The following is a 17,787-nucleotide window of genomic DNA, read 5'->3' as shown; positions in this document are numbered from 1 at the left end:
AGTCTGTTGTTTTTCTGCGGAATTCACATTTGGAAATATGCCCAGTGGCAAAGAGCACATACCTGCTTCTTTCCAAAGGAGTGCTAAAAATCAATTAACAAGTCCTCAAAGAGGCAGGTCTGTTTCAGTCCCCACCTCAGATGGTCTCAAAGGGCAAGGAAGCCAGTGCAAATTTATCAGCAATTTCAGCAGAAGTTGTGTCTCAAGAGTGCAGCGGCTAACTTTTGGCTGACCAAAATTCTGGCACCTTGGCTGAATGTCCTGGAGCATGCACAGAAATCCTTGACCTCCAAGGGGGATGTAGCATTTCAAAGACCGCAAGGCAAATGTGCTCCTGAGCATATGCAGAATCCCTTTCCTCTGGTGAGGTGCGGGGAAGCTTTGGCCACCCCAGCTCTTGCTAGACTGCAACTCCCGTCAACTCCAGCAAGCAGGAGTTCAGCAACATCTGGAGGGCCAGAGGTTTCCCACACCTGAGCTGGACTGTGCAGGTATCTGTGGATTCTGGAGTCCCAGAATTCGCCTTAGGTATATATTTTTTATGTTAGTGACTTCACCTGCCTGATGCTGCATAGGAGGTGACCTAGGATGAGATGGCTGGCAGGTACTCATGCTATGGCCTGGGTGACTTGCTTGCACAGTAAATGGGAGACGAGTACTCAGTGTGTAATCTGATCACAGTGAAGAACGGTCACAAATTCCCCAAATCTCTTGCTAAGCAGCAAAACTCTGTATTGCTGCGTCTGCCTGCTGGCATTCGCAGCAGAAAGCCATTCATACTTCTGCCTCTGTTCTGGTCTCTGAATGGAATCATGGTTCGTATCCCACTACTGACACCAGTGTCTGTTGACCGTTAGCTGTGGATTCCAGAGTTTTGCAGGAATGGGTAACTTAGCAGCATTTTAAGCAGCTCTTGTAAAGTTGGAAAGGACCACAAGGGTCATCTAGTCCAACCCTCTGAAATGCAGGAATCCTTTTGCCCAACATGGCACGGCTTCCACCCTGGGATTAAGAGTCTCATGCTCTACAAACTGAGGCGTATGTTCTGGTATAAAATAAAAATAAATTCAGCTGCTCTTAAGAAAGACCCTCAGCTGTGGATTGTTGGTTGACACTGCAGGGGTGTGTGAGAGAGAGTACAGATCCTCCAAGCGTCATTCTGGTTTCTGATTTGATCCTGGAAAGTCCCACTTTTCCTTAGGATGCCCCTATTTTCATTGGAGAAATGTTGGAGGGTGTGGTATGATGTCCCTGTTTTCATCAGAGAAACATTGTGAGGGCATGGAGTCGTGCAATCCTGGAGCCAAGAAAGATCAAGTAACTATGCAACCTTTAGAAGGCAGCTGAAGGCAGCCCTGTATAGGGAAGTGCGTAATGTTGTCTTATGTTTTTATGTATGTTGGAAGCCACTCAGAGTGGCTCTGGCAGCCTTAGTCAGATGGATGGGGTATAAATAAAATAATAATAATTATTATCATTATATTATATCATGTTTGTAGCTTCGAGAACACTGTCCAACCATCTTGTCCTCTGTCGTCCCTGTCTCCTTGTGCCCTCCATCTTTCCCAGCATCAGGATCTTTTCCAGGGAGTCTTCTCTTCTCATGAGGTGGCCAAAGTATTGGAGCCTCAGCTTCAGGATCTGTCCTTCCAGTGAGCACTCAGGGCTGATTTCCTTCAGAATGGAGAGGTTTGATCTTCTTGCAGTCCATGGGAATCTCAAGAGTCTCCTCCAGCACCAGAATTCAAAAGCATCAATTCTTCAGCGATCAGCCTTCTTGATGGTCCAGCTCTCACTTCCGTACATCACTACTGGGAAAACCATGGATTTAACTATACGGACCTTTGTTGGTAAGGTGATGTCTCTGCTTTTTAAGATGCTGTCTAGGTTTGCCATCGCCTTTCTCCCAAGGAGCAGGCGTCTTTTAATTTCGTGACTGCTGTCACCATCTGCAGTGATCCATCCAATATTATTATTGTTCTAAGAATTTTAAGGTCTTACATATATAAAATAAATGTTCATAAATGTACCAAGCACCCCCCCCCATATATATATATACATGTCTGAAGCCCACAAAAAAAGTCCTGAAAGCATTTTGTCCCTTCCAAATTTACCTCAAATATTGTCTCCCCATTGTCTTTTTGCTCTCAAATCCTGTCTTAAGGGCACATTTCAGATTTCCGAAATTAAGTAGTTATCATCACAAAAGAATGGCCAGGCTCTCCAGGTAAACCCACGCAGGGGCTTCCTGCTAGCCCCTTCTCTGATGTATGAGGTATTGGGTGTGGTCTTGTGTTACACCCCTTCTGTGATATATGTATGGGGGTGGTCTTGAGCACCAGGGCGGGGAATTTCAAAAGTTAATACGTATAGGAGTTTGCCCACCATTGTTCTGGGTCCCTCTCCCCCTTTGTGTGTGTGTGTGTGGGGGGGGGCACCCTGTTGCAACAGCTTTAAGAAAGATCAGGCTTACGAGCTGCTTTGCTTCTCTTTTTTTTATAAAATATTTATTGAAATTATGCAAAAATTACACATAAAAAGAAAACAAACAAACACTAACAAACACAAGCTAACGAGAAAGTTAACAAAAAAACAACCTAGAAAGAAGACGGAAAAAAGGGGGGGAAAAGAAAATGGTACAAAATTCAAAAACCAGATAACTAAGAAATAAAAAAGGGAAAATATTTTAAAAAAGGATAAACCCATTTTCAGTGTCTTTAAGCTCATTTGCTTATTTCCTTGACCTCCTCACACCTCCCCTTTTGTATTCCCGTTTTCAAAGTCTTTTCAGCAAATCCTTACCCTCTTTCATTTATCTTTACTCTGTATCTTAACCTATTATAACTATATATTTTCATCCGTATATCTATATTTACCTGTTCTTATTAACCTTATTACCAAAACCAATTCTTTTCAGTCCAACATCATTTTAACATTCATTAATTTTACAGTATTTCTGCAAATAGTCTTTGAATTCCTTCCAATCTTCCTCCACCGTTTCTTCTCCCTGGTCTCGGGTTTTGCCAGTCATTTCTGCCAATTCCATATAGTCCATCACGGGCTGCTTTGCTTCTCAACATTCTCTGCTTGGCCTCTGTTATTTCCTCCTACCGTTAGGACTCTAGATGAGCTCTTGGGAGCCCCGTAAGCGAAAAGGAGTTGTTCTTTTTCTTATAACAATATCACGGGACAGGACGTCCCTATTTTGCGTGGGAGAAACGCTGGAGAATATCTGAGCGCGCACCACCTTTGCCAACGCTGCTGGACGGGTCCCGCTCCCCCGCAGCTCCAGCCGCTTCGCGGGGGGGGGGGGACGATGCCCGGGAGCGCGCATTCCCCCGCCCGCCCCGCGGCGCGCTCGCCCTCCCCTCCAGCTCCGGGCTCCTCCCCTTCGCGAAGCCGGCGCGCTGCTGCGCTCGGCCCCGTTCCGCCCCTCCGCGGCTGCCGTAGTCGGGCGCCGCCGCTGCTGCTGCCGCTGTCCCTTCCCTTGGCTCCCACGTGGTTGCCGGGCAGGAGCAGCTGCGGTGGCGGCGGCGGAGTAAGTGGCCGGAGCGGCTCTTGGCGGAGGGCAGGCGCGGGGAGCGAGGGGATCCCTTGGTGGAGGAAGGAAGGAGAGGGAGAGGGATCCCGGCTGCGCCCCGCTCGTATGCCCTTCCTAGCCTGGCTGCGCTCGGGGCGTCTGGCCGCTCATTCCCTCGGGAGACCAGCCGGGGGCTGGCGGCTGAACGGCATGGCTAGCGTAGGTATCGCCTCTTGATCTTCGTCCGGGAAATCTTCCTTACAATATGACTTTGATCAGCTGGCGCTTCTTAAGAAAGGTGTTCACTTCAGGGCGCAGGAAACTGCCTTGATGCGGAGCTAGCTCAGGGCTGCCGCCTCTTGCAGGGCTTGAGAGGGGGGGACCTGGAGATGCCACCGGGGGGCGTTCGGCATCATCGTCATCCCTGTTCTTACTATGAATTAAATTTCTATACCGCCCTTCATCCGAAGATGACTGGGCGGTTTAGGAAGACACAAAGATTCATACGGTAATAACAAACCCAATCCATACAGAAAAAGAGATTCAGTGCAGATAAAAAGATAAGATGCATGCCACTGGACTGCAGCATTTCCCTATGCAACGTGGTGTTTCTGTTGGTTTATATTCCTTCTTTAAAAAAAAAGTGTAGTTTTACCTCTTTGTCCCCTGAATTGCAGGGATTCTTCTGTTGTTGATGCGTTCATTACCTGATCTTCAGAGATGTGCATTGTGAGCTGCAATGAAGTTGCTCGTTTCAGCTCGGCGTATGGCATTGCGTTGAATGATGATGTCTGTATACGTATCTATATGTGAAGCAGAATTAAAATGCCACCAAAACCCCATGTAGCTCCTTTTGGACTTACTTGCTTAGTTGCCTTAAGAGAACTGTCTTTTGTCAGTTGATTTTGAGTGGCCGATTCAATATCTGTGTAAAGAAGGTTTCTGTGGCTGACGTGCCCTTTAAATGAAGGACTTCATTATTTTTCGGATGATCTCTTCTAGTGCTTTGCAATGGCCGAGGAGTTGAGAACCGTGGCCGGCAACCAAGCCAAGAGGCTTAATAGTAGCTGCAGCAACATAGAGGAGGCAGCGGAAGAAGTTGGAAAGCAGGAGGAAAACGGGCATGAAACGAAACGGATCAAGACCAGTGGGGAAGAGGTGGAGGACGGGGTGAAGAGGTTCCCCAAAAGGAAGGTTGTGATGCTGATGGCATATTCAGGGAAAGGCTATCATGGGATGCAGGTGAGTGGTTCAGGTACCTATGCTTGGGGAGTGTGTGTGGAGTTACCAGGCTAATTTGTCATTGGCCTTTGTTTAGGCATGTAGGTATAAGATGAGGATGGGGATTGGTGGTCTTGCTGCTGCTGCTGCTGCTCTGTTTTGTCCACCTATTTATTTATTTAAAGTGGTGGGGAACCACTGGCCCTCCAGATCTTTGAGGCTGGTGGGAATTGTAGTCCAATGACATTTGGAGGGCCAAAGGCCCCCTGCCCTATGATTCACACAGGTGAATACCACTGCTTCCCCCTGTGCTATAGGGAGCCTTCACTGCCTTTGTGACAGTAGAATTTGAACACAAGGCTGCAGAGCGGAAGAAAAGCAGGGCGACTCCCGTCTTGCCTCCCTTGAAAGACCATGTGCCTTTGGGTCCCCTCTTAGCCACCACTTTTAAGACTTGGTGTCTGAGTTTGCTTTCCTTCCTTCTTCCTCTCCATTATTTCCCCTGTAAGTGCCATGTCTTCTAGATTGCAAATCTGAGGGCAGGGACTCGCCCACTACTGATGTTTGCAAGTTCTTCCTTTTACCTAAAGGGCAGGCTAAAGAAACCAGACCAGTTACCACGTTAACACCTTTCTTTGATCCATCCCAGGGGCTTGCACCTGGTCTGACTTCCTGATCCTTAGCTCATCCTTTGTAGCAGCCAGGCAGCTCCAGCTCTGGCGAGTGAGATGCATTCAATCTTTTCTTCTTTTTCATTCCAGCGCAATGTGGGGAATGCTCAGTTCAAGACGATTGAGGATGACTTGGTGACAGCCCTCATTCGATCAGGCTGCATCCCAGAGAACCACGGTGAAGACATGAAGAAGATGTCTTTCCAGAGATGCGCCCGGACAGACAAGGTGATGCGGTTTTGCGTGTGTGAATGGGAGTTTCAACAGCATGGAGTGTCAGCATTGTGGATTGCAGCCCTGGGGAGCTCCTGCCACAGTTTAGAAAATACTGAGCTTGATGGGCCAATGGTCTGCCTCTGTATAAGGCAGCTTCTTATGTTTCTATATGTGGCACCCTAACACATATGTAAGATACATGGTCCCCAGGTTATGGTTCAGCATAGAGACCCTTGCATTCTTCAACTCAGTTCCATTTTGCTTGCTTTCAGATTATAATAACTTCCTGAATCCATGCTTAGGACCCTCAGCCCATCACTGTCTGATGGAGACTTTTCTGTTTCCCTCCCCACTGTTGATTTTAATCCTTACCTGTTGATCCACGCAGGGTGTATCTGCAGCTGGGCAGATCGTGTCGCTGAAGGTCTGGTTGATAGACGATATCTTGGAAAAGATAAACCACCATCTTCCTCCTCATATACGAATTCTAGGTAAGGGAGTAAATAACAGGAGCTTTTGGTTGTGGGCCTTGATCTCGGTGATCTCACCTTTCAATCTTTCATAAGCAGAGCAATAGGGATGAGCCCTTCTCGCCAGCTTGTAAATGCATAGGCGAGGTGGGCCTTGGTGTTGAGGGTGCTTTGAGTTAAGCTCTGTGACATCAGAAGACCCCACCTGTGCCCCAGGTGCAGGAGTAGCTAACCTGGAGCCCTGCAGATGTTGGACTCCAGTGTCTTTCAGCCCCAGCCAACATAATCAGTGGTTAGGGATGATGTGAGTTATCATCTAACTACTTGACTGCCTGGCTCTTCTGGATAGACTCCAGAAGGGACCTACAATTAGTTAGGAACACCACGTTTCCTCACTGGTTTCCACATGAGAACAGGGCATTTTAGAGCTCGTTAGATGACCAAAATCCTTGCCAGCTTTCTTAAGAAATGCCTTTACTGAGTTGCGTTTCCAAGTGATGCCTGCCGCAGTCTTGGATGGCCGCTATAACTAAGGTCCCATACACAGACAGACTTTGCATTTGTGGTCAACCACAGGTGAAAGACAACACTCATTATCTGTTAACCTGCCCCTTATATAGGTTTCTGAAACTTTGGTTCTCAGGGACAGCTCAGTCGGTAGAGCATGAGACTCTTAATGTCAGGGTTGTGCGTTTGAGCCCTCTGCTGGGCGAATAGTTCCTGCGATACAAGGGGTTGGACTAGATGATCTTCGTGATCTTTTCCAACTCTATAATTTTATGATTCTGTAAAAACATCATAGCAGAAAGGGTTTGGTTTCTTTTGAGTGACAGTAATATCTTTGTAACGCACAAAGTAACCTTTTCTGCATTGTTTACAAAAAAAATCAGGAAAAGGGGGTTAGATAAAATCACTATACATTGTTTCCGTGATTCAGAGGTTTAATCTGAGATATAAGCCTCTCTTACATCATGGAAGTCCGCTTATATTATGTAGGGGTGTGTGTGTGTGTGTGTGTGTGTGTGTGTGTGTGTATTGCATTATTTTATTAATCCTATTGCTGCAAGTTTGTCATGGCCTTTGGCTAGAACAATAAACTTCTGAACTGGCTCCCCATGGCCCTGGAAGGTTAGCAGAGGCAGGGTCTTTGGCAAGCACAATTTTTTTGCTTTTCCCCACCAGTACCAATGTTCCCCATGACCTGGGGTGAGTTGGCATTTTTTAAGTAGGCCCTTCCCACTTAGATGGGAGAAGCTTATGTGCCAGGCCAAAATGATATAATTGCTGATTGTGGAAAGTGAACAGCGCAGCAGTCAAGACAGGCCCCAAGTTGTGCCAGACACGATGCACTTCCTTGTGTGGTCAGTTTCACACACACACACACCCCGCCAATGGAATGTGAATAGTTTTGCCACCTGTACATTTTGAAGCCTCGGTGTACTGAGAAATTTGAGAGTTCCATTAAGCCAAAACTGTGGACCCCTGAACCTAAAGCAGGTCTGGGGGAGCCTGTGATCCTTCTGATGTTGGGACTCCAGCTCCCATCATCCTCTGCAAGGATGGACAATGGTCAAGGATGATGGGAGTTGAGCTTCAGTGACATTCGGAGGGTGACAAGTTTCCCCCCATCCCAGTGGTGAAGTATCCTGGGTCCACGGTTCACCTGAAACTTACTTGATGGGATTGTACAGATCCTGTTAATAGAACATGCGTGTTTTAATCTAGGACTGAAGCGGGTCACAGGAGGCTTCAATTCCAAGAACAAATGCGATGCCCGGACATACTCTTACATGCTGCCAACTTTTGCCTTGGCACACAAAGACTGCGACCTCCAGGATGACACGTACCGCCTGAGCACGAAGACGCTGGAGACCGTCAACAGCCTTCTGGCTTGCTACAAGGGGACGCACAACTTCCACAACTTCACCTCTCAGAAGGGGCCCAAAGACCCCAGCGCCAAACGCTACATCATGGAAATGTACTGCGAGGAGCCCTTTGTGAGGGAAGGCATGGAGTTTGCCGTGATCAAGGTGAAAGGGCAAAGCTTCATGATGCACCAGATCCGGAAGATGATTGGGCTGGTGATCGCCATCGTGAAGGGCTTCGCTTCTGAGGCCATCATGGAGCGTTGCTGGGGGGAGGAGAAGGTGGACGTCCCCAAAGCCCCGGGGCTGGGCCTGGTTTTGGAGAGGGTTCACTTTGAAAAGTACAATAAACGTTTTGGGAACGATGGGCTCCACGAGGCCTTGGAGTGGGTGGAAGAAGAAGAAAAGATTGCTGCTTTTAAAGAGCAACACATCTACCCCACAATCATAAGCACGGAAAAAGAAGAGAAGTCCATGGGGTGCTGGGTGGAGACGCTCTCCAACCACGACTTCAATTCCACTGTCTCGAGGGCACCGGTGGACAACAGGGATTCAAAGGTAACCCAATTGGTGGCCATCACTGCATTCCAAAGTTTAACTATGTGCAGTGTGAAGAAGTGTTTCTTCCATCTGTTGTGAGTCTTGTAACGTGTAGCTTCATTGTTTTTCCACTATGAGAGTGGGAGGAAAACCTTCCTGGATCCACTTTCTACACGCATTCCATAATTTTTAAACCTGTGTTTATGAATGCCACTGACAGTTGTGACTACGCTGTTTCTTTATCTCCTTTTTCCAGAGTGATGATCCTGAGGGCAGCGATGGATGCGGAGATGACTCGGACTGAACTGAAATCCGCTCCAGACCTTGGGGTCATCTCTCAACTGGTGGTGTTTATCTGCTTGGGTGATGAGCATTGCCCACCAGGCCAAGCTGTGGGAGGAGAAGAAAAAGGACCTTTAGAGCAACTTTGTCTACAGTGGGAAATAATGTCAGCCGGAGCCAATAGTGCATTAATTATGCTTTACAAAAGAATTATGTCATTTTTACTGTGTCCAATGCACAATAGAAAGTAATTAATAATCGGACTCTTAAGACAATGGAAAGGTTTTTTAAGTATCATTTCCCCCTCCTTTTTAAAATGAAGGCCAAAGTTTCTTCCTCCTTTCTTTTGGGCTTTTTCTGATTGTACTTCATTCCATCTCAGCTTGCGGAAGGGGAGACACCCTCTTCCTTTCCTTAGCTTGCCATGTCTTTGCCTCTGGTGTCCCAAGAGACAAAATAGTTTCTCTGAACAAAATCTGACTGTGGAATATCAAACTTTTCGCTTTCTCTCCTTTAAAAAATGAGCTACTTGTGTCAGAGGGCTTTAAAAGAAAAGTTTGTCTCTGGTTTTTGTTTTCTTTTTTGAGAATAAAATAAAGACTTCTCGTGGCACAATTAGAAAAGAAAAATCATACCTACGTTTTCTGTGTATGAAATAAAAGAGCTTAAGATTGTGAGAAGAGCCATCATCCTGTTTTTCCTGTGGCCAGCCAGACTCTTTTGGGAAGTTTGAAAGTAGGACCCGAATGCAACAACACTCTCTCCATTTGTGATTCCTAAAAACTGGTACCCAGCAACACATTGTCTCTGACAAAGGAGAGAGAACATTGCCATGACACGTGTGTGTAATAATAGTAACAATGGGATGCTTTCCTGCCCTGATCCTAGGTCTGCAATCATATAGTGCCCGGGTCAGTGACTCTGGGGTCATAGTTCTGTGTGGATCTCCCCCTCCATGGGCAGAGAGGGGCAGTTGCATTTGGAGCGACAGGTGCCTCCATCTTCCTTTACTTCATCAGATGAACACCACATCATCTTTAAAGTGGGGTACACGGTTCTCCTCCCTCCAAGTTAAATCCTTGCAACAATGCTGAGAGACAGTGACTAGCCCAAGGACACAGTGAGCTTCCTGGCTTGAGTGCAGATTTGGACCCTGGTTTCCTAGATCCTAGTTCAGAATCCTAACCGCTACACCGCACAGGCTCTCAGTGGGATCTTGCTTCAATACTGGCAATGGGGCAGCTTCCTCCTTGACACCTGAAGGCAGAAGGCTTTGCACACACTTTGTGACTGTATCACTAACTGCTAAGCTGCAGAGGTCATATACACAAAGCACTCTTAACACAACTTGAACAGTCACCCTAAGAAGAATACTGAGAACCAGTGCTCCCACCCCCCAAAAAATGTTTAAGGGTACTCTCATTTTCCTACTCATATTGAAATACTGTTCCTCAATGTGACCAAACTTAGATTCACAAAATGTTTAGGGGTATGCGTGTCCCCCCCAGAAAAAAAATGCTGAGAACTGTAGTTTGCCCTACAGTGCTACAGTTCCCAGGATTCTTTTGTAAGGTGGGGTGTGTGTGCTTTAAGATTGTGCTTTGCAGGCAGCCAAAATATGTTTTCTCATTTATATGTGTGACTTTCACTTCAGAGGAGGTAGGGATCTGTGTCTGAAAGTGAAGTGTGGTGTCGTGGTTTAGGCTAGGTTTGCAGAGACCCACGTTTATATTGTTCTTTGGCCAGCGACTCTACTGAATGGTTTGGGGGTGATTGCTGTTTCGCAGCCTGGCCTTCTCCACTGAGTTGTTGTGGTGGACAGAGTGGATGGTAGTAAAGCGGGTGGGGTGGGGTGGGGAGGAATTAATGGCCCGCCTTGAAAGTTTGCTTTTCAAAGGTTTCCCAAGCAGCCTCACAATAACTACAACTCCCATGATTCTCTCTCTCTGTGAAATAGCCCTGTCAGTTGTTTTTCATCTGAATATATACCTGAGCAGGCATTCAATTGCTGCCAGGTTTGTTTATTAAAGAGTTCCTCTTAAGGAGCTCAAGACAACTTATACTGTATAGTTTTTAATAGATTATAAATATCTATATGCTTTCAATTGTATCAATGTTTGATACTTTTTTAAAAAAAAAATTTGCTCTGTGTTTTTAGCAGTTCTTATTTTTTTGTCTGTAAGCAGCCTTGACTCTGTCAGGGTTCAAACAAACAAATGTATGTATGTATGTATGTATGTAATAATATGGTTCCTATTTCTTCCCTCACCCATTTTATCCTCACAAGAGCCCTGCTGGGTAGGCTCAGGGTACACTGAGAGAAGGCTGCTGGCTCAAGGTCACCTTAAGCCTCTGCCTTAGCCCAACAGCCTTAACAGCTGCACCTCAGTGGTGTAAAAACCAGTTCTGAGAGGGGGAATTTAGTGTGTGTGTGGGGGGTGACTTGTGACGTAATATGACGTCCCAAACGTCATGGTTCAAGGCTTCCGAACCGTCATGCATCTTGGGAAAGAGAACGCGCATCGCGTATAACTCCTTAATTCGTCCCTGCTGGGTTACCGTACCCTTGCTCGCCCGCCCCGCTATTTGACCGCTGAGCTTGTGATAGGCGGGCTGCTCTAGCAGTCACTACTGCTTGCCCAATGCCGCGAGAGCTCTCGCGCGGCGCCGGCCAATGGCACCTTGAGCTCGCGCAGCCCCTCCTTCCCGAGCTCGCCATAGTATCTTGTGGAAGGGGAGAGCTTGCGCGCGCGCGCGCCCTCCCTACCCCCCTACGGTGTCCCTCAAATGGCATCGCCCACCGTGGATCCTCCGCGGGGCGGTGGCAGGACAGACCAAATGCAGTCTTTCGAGAGGGGTGAGCGTGTTTAATGGGTAGGTAGGCTTGGTGCAAGGGCGGGTGAGGTATTTAATGTTAGATATACTGAGGTGGTATTAGCATTATTAGCTTGACTGCATATTCTTTTCTTTTCCCTCGGCAGGAAGGTGTTGGGGGGGGGGCACACACGACTTCTGCAGTTGGTATGGAGCAGGCTGAAGTTCCACCGGGAGAGTCTCCCCCCCCCCCCAGGCCTTGCATTCACTACCCAGGGGACACGAAGTGGCACAGAAGCGAAGATGTAACCTGCTGTTGGAAGCCCTCTTCCATCTTAATCAGGATCTCTGTTGGGGCCTTCTGCGTGCATTCCCACTGAGCTGCTGTCCTTTCTGCATGGCGCTTTAAAAATGCAATAAGAAAGGTAAAGTGATTAAAGGAAGCGATCAAAACCACATATGTGTGCATGTGATGGTGGCCTCAATATCTTTATTCCTTGCAGCATTCCAGTGTGGTGGTTGTATAAACTAACAGCGCTGAATTTTGAATTGCATTCTGTTACGTTTCTGTATACGCTGGAAGCTACCCAGAGGGGCTGAGGCGACCTGGTCACATGGGCAGGGTACAAATAATAAAATTATTACTATGATGGTAATATAATCTACCAGTCCTGTGGTGGGTAATTAGTCTTGAGCGTCTGTTTTAGCACTTGTTTTCCTCTACCTTACTCCAGAGGCTCTCTGACCAGTAGAGTGCTTTGGCATTGCCTGAGGATATATTGAAATCATGCTCATATCCCTCCCCAGTAGGATGTTTGGTTCCCATTGGGGTCTACAATTTGAGCAAACATTCATCTGATGGTAGGTACTTACAAGACTCTGGGCGCAGGCATGACGCAGCACATGTACAGAATGCATACAGTGGTACCTTGGTTTACAAACTTAATCCATTCCGGAGGTCTGTTCTTACACTGAAGCTGTTCTTAAACTGAGGCACGCTTTCCCTAATGAGGCCTCCTCCCGCCAGTGCCCTTCCACTGTTCATTGACCGAGGTAAAGTTCGCTAACCAGAACAATACTTCTGGTTTTGCGGAGTTCGTAACCCAAATAGTCCGTTAACAGAACTGTTCGTAGACCGAGGTACCGCTGTATTGGCAAATTACGGCAATGGATAGCAGCTTTACAGCATACCCAACCTCTCTGTGAGCAAAATCGGGGGAAGGGGCATGAGATCTGGGGCTTAGCAAAAAAGTACTCTTTAATAATTATCCCACATCTTGGCAGTTGGTGGTGGTTGCCAGGTTGGCTGACTGCCTTTGAGAATGTAGCGGGTTGAAAAGTTGATTGGTTTATTTAATGCCGCTTTGTAAGGAAGCCCATGACAGCTGATTAGCTTAAAGCAGGCATCGGCAAACTTGGCCTTCCATATGTTTTGGGACTACAACTCCCATCATCCCTGACCACTGGTCCTGTTAGCTAGGGATCATGGGAATTGTAGTCCCAAAATATCTGGAGGGCCGAGTTTGCCTATGCCTGGCTTAAAGGCTAGCAGAACAATCTGCAAAGAGGCTACTGTTGTGTGTTTTCATACTGCCTGCAGAGGAAGGTGACATCCAGCTAAGTCATACTTGGATAAGAATAACCATTTAAATAAATGTGCTTAAATGAGTCTACTCTGAGCATGAGTTACATCGTATACTGCAAGTGTCCCTGATAGTGAAAAAGAGAAGAGGAGCACCAGAGTAGCAGGAAAATTCAGGCACTAATTCTTCATAGAGTATTCCCCAGTATCAACTGTATTGGGTCCTAAGATTGGCAGGGGATGCCCTGATGGTGCTGCTGCCACTGGATGTTGCCCAGCTGGTGTTGACCTATGTCAGGGCCTTTTCGGTGGTGGTTTCCCATTTGTGGAATGCCCTCCTTGGTGAAACGCATTTATATCCCTCACTATTCACTTTCACAAGGAATTTAAAGATATTCTTGTTTACCCAGGCACTCGATGACTGAAATATACTGTTCCTGGCAACCATGAAAATGATTAGTTTCAAGAGTATGTGATTGTTTTTAGACAAATTTTTAATTTTACTTTTAGTTGAATTGTTTTATCACTTTTCTGTGTCCTGCTGCCCTAGGTCCCTTGGGAGGTAAATTTAATAAATGAAAACATAAAGTTATATATGTTTATTCTATTTATTAAATATCTATTCTGCCCTTCATTTGAGGATCAAACGGCAGTTTACAATACCCCCCCAAAAAATACATACCGTAGTAACAAAAAGAAACAATACCCCACAGTTTAAAAGGCCATAGATTTATTTTTATATGGAGACAAAAAAGTGATATTTTGATTTTCTATTCATATATAGTTAATACTCCTCTATTGTTTTTTAATTATTATTTCTTTAGGCACTTTGATCACAGCTGCGGTATTCATGCTGAAGAGAGATTGTGGCTCAGAATCATGTTCAGCCATAGCAACCCTATTCGTATGAGTGGACTCATTCTGCAGTTAAGCCAAGTTTCCAACACACCTGCTAGAAATGGAACTTCCTGGAGGCATCTACACTCTGAAGTTTGTGAAAGGAACTGTTCTTGTAATTAGTGCTGTTCAAGCCAAGCAGCTGTGAATAATTTGTATGCATCTAAGGCATTACCTATAGGGATTGTGTCTAAACCACAGAGCCTAGGACTTGCCGATCAGAAGGTCAGTGGTTCGAATCCCCGCGACGGGGTGAGCTCCTGTTGTTCGGTCCCAGCTTCTGCCCACCTAGCAGTTTGAAAGCACATCAAGTGCAAGTAGATAAATAGGTATTGCTCCGGTGGGAAGGTAAATGGCGTTTCCGTGTGCTGCTCTGGTTTGCCAGAAGTGGTTTAGTCATGTTGGCCACATAACCCGGAAGCTGTCTGCGGACAAACGCCAGCTCCCTCAGCCAGTAAAGCAAGATGAGCGCCGCAACCCCAGAGTCGCCCGCGACTGGACCTAATGATCAGGGATACCTTTACCTTTAAGGCATTACCTATTAATGTTCCTATTTTACATTCATCCACACTTTATTAGATATTTTTATATAGATACCTATATAATTTCTGAACTTTGAAGTCCAAGATGGTGCTTTTTAATTTTTTTTATGCTGTGTCTGATGTAATAAAGTAGATCATTATTTGTTAATTGAATACAGTAATAAAAAGTTTGATAGTTATTCATATTGAATATTATATTAATATATTATTAAATAAAGCATACCTTTGCACAATTCTCCTTGAGTCTTTGGTATTTTCCTCATCTCACCCTGTTTATTAATATAATCAATAAAGCAGAACCTGTTTCATAAAATGAATCCATTTCCTGTTTTTGTCTTTATGCCAGGCCTTGGTTTAGTTTGTTTTTCTGCTAATATAAAAATGCGAACATTATTAGACCAAGCTTCTAACGATGGATCTTTAGAGTATTTCCAGCATTTTTCAACCAGTAAAAACCATGATACCCTGATAAAAACAAGAAGAAGCATTTCCTTATATAGGATGTGGACATTTTGACAATGAAAGATTTGATAATGATACTAATTTTGGAGCCATCTGTATTTACTTCTTTACAATAAGACTACAGTATTTTTTTAAGATGCCCTGTCAAAACCCATGCACATATTGGCATTCCCAGCATATGTAGGAAATATGCCTCCCATCCCTCCAACAAGTTTTGTGCCCATTATTCTTTTAAACTTTGGGCTGTTCCCATTGTCCCATTGTAAATGTTTGATACCAGAACTTTCATTGTAAAGTCAAAAGCATCAATTGGTCAAATCCTGTTAAAAGACCTAATAGCCTGATTCCTGCTATTTTGGTTTGAGATAAAGAAAAGACTGATGCAACTGGGACCAGTTTACTCATATCGTACCCAAGTTGACCTAATTTGGGAGCTGCCCCTTCAAAAAGATCATGTATAGAAACTATGTCCCACATTTGCCACTGGCTTAAGTATTTAATTTTGCTCCTTCTCCTTCAAAAAAAAAAAAAAAAAAAGGAAGTATTTAAATGGAGTAACAGGAAAGAAAATGGAGTTTACTCTGTCAGAGTTCAGCCTACACTCAAGTAGGACCCCGGCAGAGACACATGCCCGACTGGCATGTTCCCTCCCTCCTGGTCTTTCGTTCGGGAGCTTCAAAAGCTTTTGTCAGCCCGAACATCACAGCAACCGATGCCAACCGACACAGGCACACTTAGGGATCCGCAGAGTTTGCACATGGCTTGCGTGACAGACCTCAGCAACTCAGCATTTTGGCTAATCTACTTTATTTACATATAAACACACACGGACCACTGCAACATGGCTCCCTCTCTCTCTAGCATCAGATAGCAAAAAGAAAAAGGACAATAGTCCCACTTCACGGAACACGGTAACACAAGCATCCTGCCTTCGCCAGGAATTCTAACATACTCTGCCCCCCTCCCTGGCTATAAGCATGTAACTGAGGGAGGGATTATCTGTAGTTTCTGGATTCCACCCCCCCCCCCCAAAATTTGTAAGGTAAACTGCACTGCCCTGTACTTAGTTAAATCCTCCAGGGAGACTCACCAGGTACCATAATTGTATACTGTACAGTGTTTTTCTTCTGGAAAAAAAGTGCTGGAAATACCTATCCTTCAGTACTCCCAGAAGAAAAGCACTGATATACAGCTTTAGGTGCCAGACTTTTGGCTCTGAATTCTGTGGCCTCCTTTTGAGTGGCTGGGAAGTTTCAATCTTGCCTCGTTTTTAAAGGATTGCCTTTCAGATTTTTCTGTTTTTCTTCGATGCAGGTTTTGATTTATAACATAATAATGATAAAAAATAATATTATTTATACCCTGCCTATCTGGCTGGGTTTCCCCAGCCACTCTGGGCGGCTTTGGGTTATCACAGTAAAAAAGAAAGATGAATAAGTCCAATAAATAAAAATAATTGAGAAATTATTATTCTCCCCATTTCTTTTAGTGGATTTATTCATCGGTTTTCAATGTTCTTTCAAGTTGGATGCTTATTATGGATTATTATCTATTGTATTTAATTGAAGTGGTGCACATCGCACTCTTAAAAATTGCTGGCATTTACTGCTTGATTTTACAATCAGGAATTATAGCAGATTTTTTAAAATGGCTATTTAATTTTTAAACCCGAGTCTAAAATTATGCAGAAAACAACTAGTGCGCATGTACCAATTCAGATTCTTTCTCTTCCTCCTTCCCCCTCCCTCCCTCCTTCCCCCTCCTTTTCTGTCACACTTTGGCACATGCGCCGTCAGGGCCGTCCCTTCCCCGCGCCTAGAGAACGTACTTTACGTTCACGCTGGGCGGAGCCTCTATTCGCATGCGCATTTCTCCAACCCGAAGCCAACTAGTAGAGCTGCGCGGGCGGGCGAGGGTGGGGTGAGGCTGGCGTAACCGCGCTTACCCGGGTTGACCGGCGCGACGTCCCACGAACTGACCCTCACCGGCGCCCGTACAACCAGCGCATGCGCATGCGTCTCTCTCTATCTTTTTTTTTGTTTCCTCCTCCTCTTCCTCCGCCAGTTTCCTGTCAGGAGGCGGATGGCAGAAGCAGGGCCCGGCTCGGAGCGGGAGGGACGAGTTGGGGAGGCGCCTTGACTGGAGCGCAGCGGGTTGACGCCTCGCCGGAGAGACAAGGTAGAGCCGGCCGGTCCCGGGAGGGCTTGGCGGCTTGTGTGTGAGGGCCGAGGTGTCTAGGCCGCTCTAGGCCCGGCTTGAGAAGCGAGCCAGGCCTCGAACTCGGACTCCCCCCCCCTTTCTCCTCTCGCGCGCGCCTGAGGGAGTTAACGGGCGCCGGGAAGGGCCAAGAAGGGCCGGTCCCGCCGGCAAGAGAACGCAAACGCCACTCCAGGAGCTTCCGCGACAGGGTGACGGGACCTTTTTCGCCCTGCCGGATCGGGCCAGCGGCCCCTGTATCCCCACCATCCTAGTCTCAACAGTGGTAGGGAGGGAAGGGCTGTGCCGGTCCGTGGCTGCGGTTTAGGGCACCCGCTTTGCACACAGGGTGTCCCAGGATCAGGCCAGGTTGGCTGGGTGGAGAGGAGCCAAACTGAAACCCTGGAGAGCCAGTCATTGCATTTGTTTTTGTTTTATTGCAGGCACCCGCAAACTCGGCCCTTCAAATGTTTTGGGACTACAACTCCCATCATCCCTAGCTAACAAGA

General features: G+C 46.3%; 2 protein-coding genes and 1 long non-coding RNA gene across 26 annotated transcripts in view; all 3 read left to right on the top strand.

Moving 5' to 3' along the window:
• Positions 1 to 3,544: 3,544 nt before the first annotated feature.
• On the top strand, positions 3,545 to 8,825 carry PUS1 (pseudouridine synthase 1). The gene is made up of 6 exons (XM_082203326.1): positions 3,545 to 3,739; positions 4,523 to 4,762; positions 5,503 to 5,640; positions 6,017 to 6,119; positions 7,824 to 8,521; positions 8,760 to 8,825. The coding sequence occupies exons 1-6, from the start codon at positions 3,647 to 3,649 to the stop codon at positions 8,805 to 8,807; spliced, it is 1,320 nt and encodes a 439-aa protein (XP_082059452.1). The 5' UTR covers positions 3,545 to 3,646; the 3' UTR covers positions 8,808 to 8,825.
• A 2,583-nt stretch (positions 8,826 to 11,408) lies between these two features.
• LOC309521169 lies at positions 11,409 to 14,855 on the top strand. 4 transcript variants are annotated; one of them, XR_014214511.1, is made up of 3 exons: positions 11,409 to 11,659; positions 11,767 to 12,024; positions 14,006 to 14,855. It is a non-coding gene; the product is annotated as an uncharacterized lncRNA (long non-coding RNA). The 4 variants fall into 4 exon arrangements; XR_014214512.1 differs by having other exon boundaries at positions 11,409 to 11,663; XR_014214513.1 differs by having other exon boundaries at positions 11,410 to 11,642; positions 11,771 to 12,024.
• Positions 14,856 to 17,126: 2,271 nt separating this feature from the next.
• EP400 (E1A binding protein p400) overlaps positions 17,127 to 17,787 on the top strand; it is a 74,795-nt gene continuing 74,134 nt past the window's right edge. For all 21 annotated transcript variants that reach the window (XM_082202949.1, XM_082202951.1, XM_082202952.1 and 18 more), the window contains exon 1: positions 17,127 to 17,260. The gene's annotated coding sequence lies outside the window, so the exon portion shown is untranslated. The remainder of the gene's footprint in view (positions 17,261 to 17,787) is intronic.

This window comes from Podarcis vaucheri, assembly GCF_965113315.1.
Source record: "Podarcis vaucheri genome assembly, chromosome: 16".
Taxonomy (NCBI): Eukaryota; Metazoa; Chordata; class Lepidosauria; order Squamata; family Lacertidae; genus Podarcis; species Podarcis vaucheri.
Note: the sequence above shows the minus strand (reverse complement) of the source record. Positions and strands in the feature narration are given on the sequence as shown.